The sequence below is a fragment of the Zeus faber genome, assembly GCF_960531495.2.
Source record: "Zeus faber genome assembly, chromosome: 9".
Taxonomy (NCBI): domain Eukaryota; kingdom Metazoa; phylum Chordata; class Actinopteri; order Zeiformes; family Zeidae; genus Zeus; species Zeus faber.
The window spans coordinates 30,037,960-30,048,057 of NC_137197.1; the positions used below are offsets into that span (position 1 = coordinate 30,037,960).

A 10,098-nucleotide genomic window follows, 5' to 3' on the forward strand; every position below is an offset into this window, starting at 1 on the left:
CTCAAAGAAAGAAAACACCTGAGGTCCCAATGTATTCAATTCATCCTGTTACAAAAACCTCAAAGAAACAATACTAAATCAAAGTAATAGGTCTTGCTAAAAATATCTAGTGGAGAATATAGAATATTCATCATTAATACAGGTTACATTGTAATAACAAACTCCAATATTATAAAAACATGCAAGACACATATGTATATACTGAACTGTTGCTTTTTAACACCATCAACTTTTAATGATATTTCACTCGACACCCCTGATTATGATGTCCTCATTCAGGGTCCGTCGTCCATTTTCATCTTCCTTCCTCCTCCTGTCGATGTTTGAGTGGTCAAGTCCATTAGACTGTTAGGATCTCTGGACACAGCCACCCTCAGACTGGTCCTGAAAGAAAAATTCACCAGCCAGTATCTTGCACAAACATCAAATACAGTATAATAAATTCACTTTTGCATTATACTTTAACATCATTCCAATATATAATTAACATTTTCCTTTTCCCGCCTTTGTCCATGCCTTTTCCCAGTCAAAAATAGTATAGAGTCAATGACAGAATCAGATATTCAGAATGGATATTTCCCTACTAGTGTTAGCTCCTCCTCTTAGTTTTTCCTGTCAGAGATATGTGTGTATTCTCTTATGCAGTGCAGCCATATAGTTAACATACACTCGCATTTCATCTTCATCCTCAGTTTGGACCCTTTCCACTTGTGCGTAAACAAGGTGTTGGCTTCCATCTACCCGTAGCCAACTCATGGGGTGTCATGTGCAAATCACGGAGCTCACTTGAACGACACAACATTAATGCCAACGGAAGCGCCTCTTCCCAATTCAGACCTGTGTGTTGACAGATTTTAACAATACGATTTTTCAGCACACCATTCATTTTTTCACAAACACCTTGGCTTTGCAGATGATAAACAGTTTCTAGATATTTAATGTTTTATCCACAAACGCTTTCCCATTATCTGAGGATTATCTGAGGATCTGACACATGCAGTGGGAAAGCTTGCAAGTCTGATCTGAGCTTTGCATATCTCTCTACTTCCTGAACACAATCATGTGGCTCCCCATATTCTGGTGTTGGCAAATTCTCAGCTGGATTTACCGTGACACACCTTACTAAGGTGACATCTTCCTGCTCTAAGAGCCTATGATAGCCTAGACATGCCAATGTGCATTTACCAAAGTTCAAAAGATTTGAGACTATGATGGGTAAGAATTGTCACTGGGTAACCCCTAGTTACTGATGATGCTTCATCACACATTAGATAAACTCCCACCATTGCTCTGTAGCACAGTGGTAGCCCCAATTCTACTTCTGAATAGGCAGTAGAACAATACGACACAGGTTGAGGACTTGTCCCTTTTCCTGTGGGCTGACAAATAACTGTGCATCCATATTTGCCCCCAGTGGACGTAGCCACATACAGCAAAAAGTTATTAGAATAGTCTAGCAACGCTAGCGCTGGAGCTTCTTGTAACCTCTGATCATCTCAAATGCCATATGAACGTCCTGCATCCAGGTGAGGTTACAATGGAGTTGAGCATTCCCAGTCTCTTTTATCATGCCTCTCAAAGGCCCTGTTAGGCAGGCATAATCTTCTATCCAGGCTAAAGAATATCCCGCAATGCCGAGAAATGTCATCATCTGACTGTTCTGGGCTTTGGTGCCGTTCGAATGGCTCCCAAATGACTCTCAGAGATGCTTTGTCCATGGGTTATTTTTTGACCCAAATAAACTACTTTTTCTTGACAATGCTGCAGCTTCTTCCATCATTTCTCCGATATGCTTCTGCTCAAATCCTTCAGCCACCATTAAAGTCATAGGTGGCACACTTTTCTCAATGTCAAGCTCTTTATCAAAGTAATCAGTGTTTAACTTCATAGCTGCTCCTTTACTTCCTCATTCCACCACCAAGAATCCTCTTCTTTTGGCTGCTCCCGTTAGATAATGCACTGCGGCGCCCCCTAACTACAATACCTTCTGTTCTGCACATCTATAAACCTTCTCTTTGGCCTTCTCCTCATTCTTCTTATCCACCAACTGTATTTGGTTGAGTTTTCTGAGAGCCTCCTGGCCCTGTTCCTTCAGGTCATGCTCCTTTTTCCGACATAGCTCCACTTGATGTGCTATGTGATCCGTATAAACACCTTTGGTCATGCTTCCAAGATCAACCATGCTGCCATATTTCTCCTCACTTGTAGAGGCAGCCCCTTCTGTATTTTCGCTCGGAGAATTGATTTCTCCATTTGATTCAAATCTGGATAATTTCCTGTGACATTTCAAACAATTTCTGTCCCTCCATTTCGAACAGCTGCAGAATGCCAAGTTCTGTTTGTCTTTTCTCCATGCGTCTTTCCTTTTTTACCCTTCTTTTGATTAACTGTTTATGTGGACACAGCGCCTGCATTGTTTTCATCACATCCGGGTTAAGAGTTCCTTCAGCTGGCCATGGTTGTTCAATGTCAGGCCACCGCTTGCTCCATTTTCCTGATATTTTTACAATATCTTTAATAAGGGGATTATTATTTCGCACTACATCAGCAGGAGTGATTACTTTTGAAATTTTTGTATCCATTTTTTTTGTAAATCGAATTAATTTATTTTAAAATTATTTAAAAAGCACACACAACCTAAAAACAACTGAATTTACCAACCCCAAAGGAGACCAATAGCTTCCCACTTATTAAAGCAAATTCCCTTGTTCATCATCTGATCACCCTCATTTATCTTACTTTATCAAAATTATATCAATGTTCAATCTCAAAACAGCCTCAATCAAGGTAAACCATACTCAGATAATGAAACCAATATTCACAGCAGCAGTAATTAAATCAAATCAGCTTTTCCGCAAGTGATCAATCAAAGCAAAAATACTCCATTAATTAGGCAAATGCCTTGATTAGTCAGTCCGTTGCCATGTCTCCCACTAAATAATTGCAAATGCAATATAAGAAAAATAACTACTGTAAGCCTATATGTGAAAACAACCAATCATGTAGGTTATAACTAAATGTACACACACATACAGGTAAATGCAGGTGTCTATTGAAAGAGTTTGTGGATAAAACCGCACTGGCCTTATTCAAACCGGATTCAGCATTTCTATGAGCTGTCCTCTGCAAGCTCCTAGTGTCTCTGAAGAACTGCCAGATGTCTTGTCATCTGCCCCTTGGATGATCCAATTCAGACACATTCCATCTTCTGTCTTTCCACCAGCTCTCACTCAGTATAGTAAAAGAAAAAAAAAACAAAAAAAACAACCCACCACAAGAGTTCAGAGTCTTAAGACCACTCTAAATTCTTATACACACACACTATAATACAATTTAGTGCGACATACATTATCAGCTTTTTTTATTTCTCGCGCATTTGAAATCAAGCAATGTTTACTTTTATTCATACGCATTTAAAATCCAAAGAGTATATTAGTCAATCAAATATCACCTCTTATTATTTTATTAAATTTTCCTATTTAATATTCATTTATTTTCTATCATACTGAGAAAAAAAAAAAAAAAAAAAAAAAAAGAGGGTGCTTCTTCTCAGCCCCTCTTATCAGGGGGAGTCGACTACGTTCCACTCTGTATGAAGCACAACCCCTTAAATTTAGGCACAACTTCCAGTTTGGAGTGTCTGTCAGCAAGTGAACATCCTGTCTGGGCTCCCCGTCGGAACAGCCCAGCCAAATGCAGTCACGCAGAGTCATAAATCAGAGCTGTTTTCTCTCATTTAGCAGCTGAAACCCAAAGCCTCTTTTCTTGCATCCAAAACCAGCTTTTCCTTCCATTTAAACAAGCACTGTCACACACACACACTAAGTATAAAAAGACTAAGAAAGAAAACCCACACACTAATCAAACAATCCACAAATCCTACTTACAATACAGAGCGGGAGATTTTTTTTTTCTGAATGTGTACATGCATGTGCAGGCAGACTGTGGCTTTTAGTCCTTCAGAAGGCTCATTTTGTTATCAAATATAAAGTCCTTAAACAGGCTCATATATAATTATCACTAAAGGGGCAAGAAATGTTTCTCTTTATGAATTATTCAACTGCTCACCACACACACAAACTTTCTATTTTAACATCTACTCATTATTCTAATTTCATCAAAATTCACTTTCGCCAAACTTTTTACAAATTATCTTTTTAATCCGATTCTTTCAGCATGCATGTTCAATGTTTGTTCTCCTAGGCTGGTCCAGCCCTGTTTTTCCCCCCACTTTTCATCTTTTATGCCTTTAACTTGTAACTATTTTTACTTCACTTTTCATCTTTCTTTAGGCTTTTATCTCTTTTACTTGAATCTTTCTCATCCTATTTCATATTTAGCCAATTCCACTGGCCAGGGTTATTTCCTCTTTGTTTTTCTTACACCGATTTGACTATATTATCATACAGCCAACTTTCACACAGCATTTAATGTACACATGTCTTACCACTAAGAAAATACGGGCCCTGTCTTCATTAATCTTGCATGGCTATTTTGTTACTTTTTATGACTAGTTCTGTCATTCTACTATGACTTCAACTTAATTCTCTCTTTTTATTACTGTTATTTACGTCTTTTACAACTTAAACCCGAATTTAGACGGAACTCACTTCACACATCAACACATCTCCGCACAATCTGCTCTTGTCAGTGCAGCCTACCTGCACAAAACACTACCGCATCTCAGACCACACAGCAGCTCGTATTTGTGAAATAACACTCACCATGAGATGTTTAAAGTGGTGATTTTGCTGAATCTGACGGCAGTGGCAGGTGAGGCCCAACAGATCCTGGTGCTTGACGCCAATTTGTAGATTTTGTTGTCGATAATGTGTTGATGAAGAAGGACTCTCCGCTGACGCTGACTTGATTATAATATTACAAGTAATAGCAACATCAAACCAGACTTGCGATGGATTGTCTGGGAGAGAACGGGAGCCAGATATATTCTCTGCCGAATGGATCTCGGGAGTGACTCTTTATGCTTGTCCAGAGACAATGTTGCCCATCTGGTTCTCCTACATAGGTCACAGGTCAGCCCCTGTCCGACATACAATGAAGCACGTTCCACCTCCCTTATCACCGGGGCCCCTGGCAATGTGCTCTCACTTGGGACCCCTGGCACCGTCTGTTAGTAATTATACAATGGGGCTTTCTTGGGACGCCACACATTCCAAGACACCTCACGTCTATTATAAAACATTTGACATATTGTGCTCAACCTGCGGTTCATCCCAGGCACACAGGTTAGTTGCACTTGCTCATGTCAGCAATATAACATGACACCTAATTGAGTTTTTTTGCAAATTATGGCTTAAAGCTTGTATTTGGTTGTTACCTTTATGTGTGTTCGGTACGTATTGTAAGATCTTGTGTGAGGTGGTTTATCCTGTCTATACCTCATAAGATCAGTTCAATTTCTAAATTATTTAGTTTAGTTGCAGTTGGTGGTCATGCTAACAATTCTGTTTCTGCTAATAAGGTCTTTAACACCAGAACAGCAGCAGTTCTTAAATTTTAGTAATCAGCCAACAGTGATGCTGTCCTGTGCCAGAGATCCCATTGTTCAGACTGATTATCATCAGCCGCCATCACCCAAAACAAGTGCAGGATTTATTATCTAGAAAATAAAAATCCAGATTTTATCATTATCAGTCTCATTGCAACAGAGAGTAAGGGGGAGACATGCATGACATTGGGGTGCACAGAGTTTATTTTCCTTGAAGTAGGAAACGAAGGAAAACTAATTGAAAGCTGAAATATAGTCTCTTTTTCTAGTTTGCACTGGAGGCACGGTGCATAACGGAGACGCACCATCACCAAGACTCCCTCTTCACAAGGTGGTTGGTTATGTTTTGTGTCACAAGTAGGAAACTAACAAAAATACATTTAAATCTAAAATAGAAGAGAGTACCATCACCTCTCTTGGTGGGGTTTGGATCTGTCCTCCAGTGGTTGGGGTCGCAAAACATCAGCTAATATAAAGTATCTGCTTCTGTAAGTGCACTATTCAAATTCAAACAGAGGCATTTGCAGAATGCATGTTTAGGAAAAGTCACGGCAGAATTCGAACAGGGCTCATACTCCAACATATTTCAAATGTGGCATCATATGGGCAACCACTGTCAAATTGTTAATTGTATTGTTGTATTGTATTATTGTGGATTGTATTTGGTTGCCAACAACATACATTGAATTAGGTGTTTTACCCTCTATATTAGAGATGTGGTGATTGCGAACAAGCCGACTCTCAGCTGAGAGCCCCCCCTCCCCCATTTATTTGGAAATGAATACAAGTAATAGGATGATCCTGTAACAAATGTGTTAAATATGATCCAGAAACATCCCGATCGCAAATTTACAAAGAAATAACATTTTTGAACAGAGTAGAAATATTTTGTTTCATATATGAAATTACAAGTTGTCTGTAGAGTTTTTTTTAACCATACTATTTCATTAGTAGTGTGTTATACAACTGGGATAGTTATTCTTTAACCATCAATATGATACAAAAATGTTGTTTTACATTATTTAACGTTTTTTTACCAAACATAATGTAAAATGGTGGTATTTTGGAAATATAAGGCTTTGTATAATTACACTGAATAATGTAAGTGATAGTGTATATGTGCACACATACAAATCATAGGAATGAATATGATTAGATTCAGCTAATTGGTATTGCCCAAGTACTGAAACAATGAAATGCATTTCACCCATCCTATAAACTGACAGATTTAGGCGCAGTGGGCTGCCATATAGCTGTGCCTGGGGAGCAGTTAGGGGTTAAGTGTCTTGCTCAAGGACACATCAGCATGCTACCAGGAGGAGCTGGGGATTGAACCAGGAATCTTCTGAATACTAAACAACGTGCGCTACCCCCTGAGCCACTGCCCCCCCAAAACATTGCTATTTGGCTTGGACTAGATACTAGCTGGCATCTAGCCCAAGCTAGATGTGGTACTAAATAAAGCCATTTGGGAGCCGGCTCTTATTTTTGAGCTGAGCTAAATGATCTGGCTCACTAAAGTGACAGAATTCCAGTTACTAGTCTATATCTCATAAAATGTGTTAAATTTCTGAATGATTTTCAGGAATATCCTGTGAGATGTACTCTCGTGCAAAGTTATTTAAATTATATAAAAAAAAAAACTTATGATTGAAGCCTTTATGTTCAAGTCTTGAAAATAGATTACCTCAATATTTTTCATAGACACTTCTCTTTATGAATATACATATACTCTTTACAAACATCACAACAGAATGTGGGAGTGAGAGTACAAGAGGAACGGGCCTTACAGATAGTGAATTCTTCTTACATACTCTGTCGAATCTCTCAGTGATCAGTTTCCTTTAGTTAAAAAGAGAAAGCTGAAATGGGGTATTCTGCCAAGCCGGTGAGGCCCACAGAGGGCAGATTAAGGTTGTTTCTCACTGGGAAAGACTCAGTAATGTAAAGTGATGATGATTTTGATTCTATTATTCTGAAATTACACCCTGTGTTCTAAAAAAGGCATTTAAACATTTGCCTTAATGTAATTATCAAGTGAGAAGGAATTAATACAGCACAATAAAATATTCAATTTTCATTTCAGATGTGTAATAAATATATTCAATTGATTGACTACAGCTATTACAAGAAACTTTGCCTTTTGCCTCAAAAGATATTTATACCATTTCAGTATGGTATAAGGAGATATGGTAATGATTACCACAGACAAATGATCATGGGTGTCAGAAGTGGGATGGTCAGGGGGACAAACCCAATTGCAGACACAGGGTAGGGAATACAACAGGGGTTGAACAACAGGCAGGGGTCAAAACAAGGGAATGAGGGTCCAGGGAAACCAGCAGGGAATGAGGGTCCAGGGAAACCAACACCAGACAGGGGATCAGGACTGTGACAGGGAAGACAGGAGAACTCACAACCAGAAGCAGAGGAGTCGGCAGGGAATCAGGCATCGAGAGTCCAGGGTAAACACAGCGGGCCAAGTAGGGCCGTGGACCACACATGCAGAAACAGGAGACAAGAACAAACCAACACCGACCAAGTGAAAAGCACCGGGTTCAGTACAAATGGAGTGACGAGGGAAGTGGAGACAGGTGGTATGATAACAGACTGTAGTAGTGACTGGGAACTGAGGTGTGACAGAGTGACAGACAGGGGGAGGTAGAGGGAGACAGATAGGAACACAGCGGAGGAAGGATCATGACAATGGGTGTGATAGGCTAAAGGTAACAAGCTTGTTGTTTTTAGTCGTTAAAACACACTTGCTGAATTCCAGATTCATATAATGAGTGAAGTGAGACTGAGTGAAAATAGAAGAAAATAATATTACATACGTATAGATCTTAAACAGTTAGTAAATGTTATTTTCACTGTAACGTCTCTCGACCCTGGGCAGGCTGTGATTCCTCTTTAACGTTGCCGTCTTCCACACTTTTTCCACACCTGGAAGTTGTCCAGTATTGTATTGAATACAAGCCCTGTTGTTTGTCTTAGACAGTGCCTAATCATAGAAAAGTAATTGTAGTAAAAGAAACTGTTATTTTTTTATCATCCAGCAGACTTTCTTTTCATGAGCTCAATCCTCTGCGGGGCTGCCGCTAGGAGAGAACTTTAGAACAGATTCATTCTATGAACAGTTTTGTATTTGAAATGTCCAACTTAAATATTCTACCAGAAAGGATCATTTGAAATGCCTTTCTGAACCAGCTGTAAAAGAAAGCATAGATAAAAGGATTGACAGTCGAATTAATATAGCCTCCCCACAAAAGCACTTCGATCAACCAAGGTGGAATGGAATAACTAATATAGGGGCCAATAATGTTATAGCAAAAAAAAGGAGTCCAACAAGATAGAAAAAAACCCATGATTATAGCCAGTGTTTTGGTGGCTTTTCTCTGGGACTTTACAGCCACTTTCCCAGAGGTCACACAGCTTGGGTTCTGTAATTTACTGACTTGTTCCTGTGCCACCAGATAGATTTTCAGGTAGATGCTCAGCAAAATAACTCCAGGAAAGTAAAAGGACAGAAGTGATGAGATGCTACTTGATAATCTGCTCTGAAATAAAAAACATCTTCCTTCACATGCAATGTTGTTATAGTAGAACTCCTCAATTCCCATAATATTAAGCTTTAAAAATATCATTCCAAAGCCCACTATGGCTGAGATGCTCCAACTAACAAGAATCATTATCCCTGCTGTGTGAACAGTTATTTTGTGTGGATACAGTAGAGGTTGGCAAACTGCATAATACCGGTCAATCGATATGAAAGAAAGGTTTACAATTGAGGCCGTGCACAACAAGACATCAGAACTCATGGAGATTTTACAGAAGATATCCCCAAGATACCAGCAGGTCTCTACACATTGAATTGTAGTTGGAATCATGACCATTATTCCTAAAAGCAGATCAGATACAGCAAGAGAGAGGATGAGGTAGTTGGTCGGAGTGTGAAGCTGTTTAAAATGAGCAATTGATACAATGACCAAAAGGTTTCCAAACACTGTGAGGGCGACTGTGGTCCCCAGGATCACATAGAGGGAGATGCGGATTGACATGGGGTAGATTGTCTTTAGACATGAGCTGTTCCTGGACTCATAGCAGAGAGCTGTTTCCATCTGTCCGGGGGGAGAAAGGAGCAATACTTACAACATTAAAGAAACTTTTCTATTTTTATGTTTTTCTAAAATACAGTACAATACAATTACTTTAAACAGACATATTTCAGCAGGCAGTTTTCCTGATAACTAATAGTTAATGCAAGAGTGAATTTGTTTCCCTAAAGCTTGTTGCTAAATTATATTGAAACACAACTGTTTAAAAAGTGAGCTAAGGTGAGCAGTGAGCAGCAGTAAAGTGGACTTACCTCTCTTCGACAGATAAACACTCATCCAAATATTATCTTAGAGAATGTGCTTTATATAATGGTACCTCATCTCCAACAGTCACATCTTAGAACCCCACTGGGTCAAGAATTCTCTCCTGGCCTTGTGACCAGGAGAGAGTGAACTAACATAGCCTAGGGAACTAAGGTTGGAAAACAGCCCCCGTAGATTATTCCATGCATCCAAAGCTCTAGCATTTGAAAG

At 39.3% G+C, this 10,098-nt stretch overlaps 1 protein-coding gene across 1 annotated transcript; it reads right to left on the reverse strand.

Annotated features, from left to right (window-relative positions):
* Positions 1-8,631: 8,631 nt before the first annotated feature.
* LOC307235424 (trace amine-associated receptor 1-like) lies at positions 8,632-9,627 on the reverse strand (the record flags this gene model as incomplete). Its single annotated transcript, XM_080007507.1, has 1 exon — positions 8,632-9,627. The coding sequence occupies one exon, from the start codon at positions 9,625-9,627 to the stop codon at positions 8,632-8,634; it is 996 nt and encodes a 331-aa protein (XP_079863633.1).
* Between the last annotated feature and the right edge of the window lie 471 nt (positions 9,628-10,098).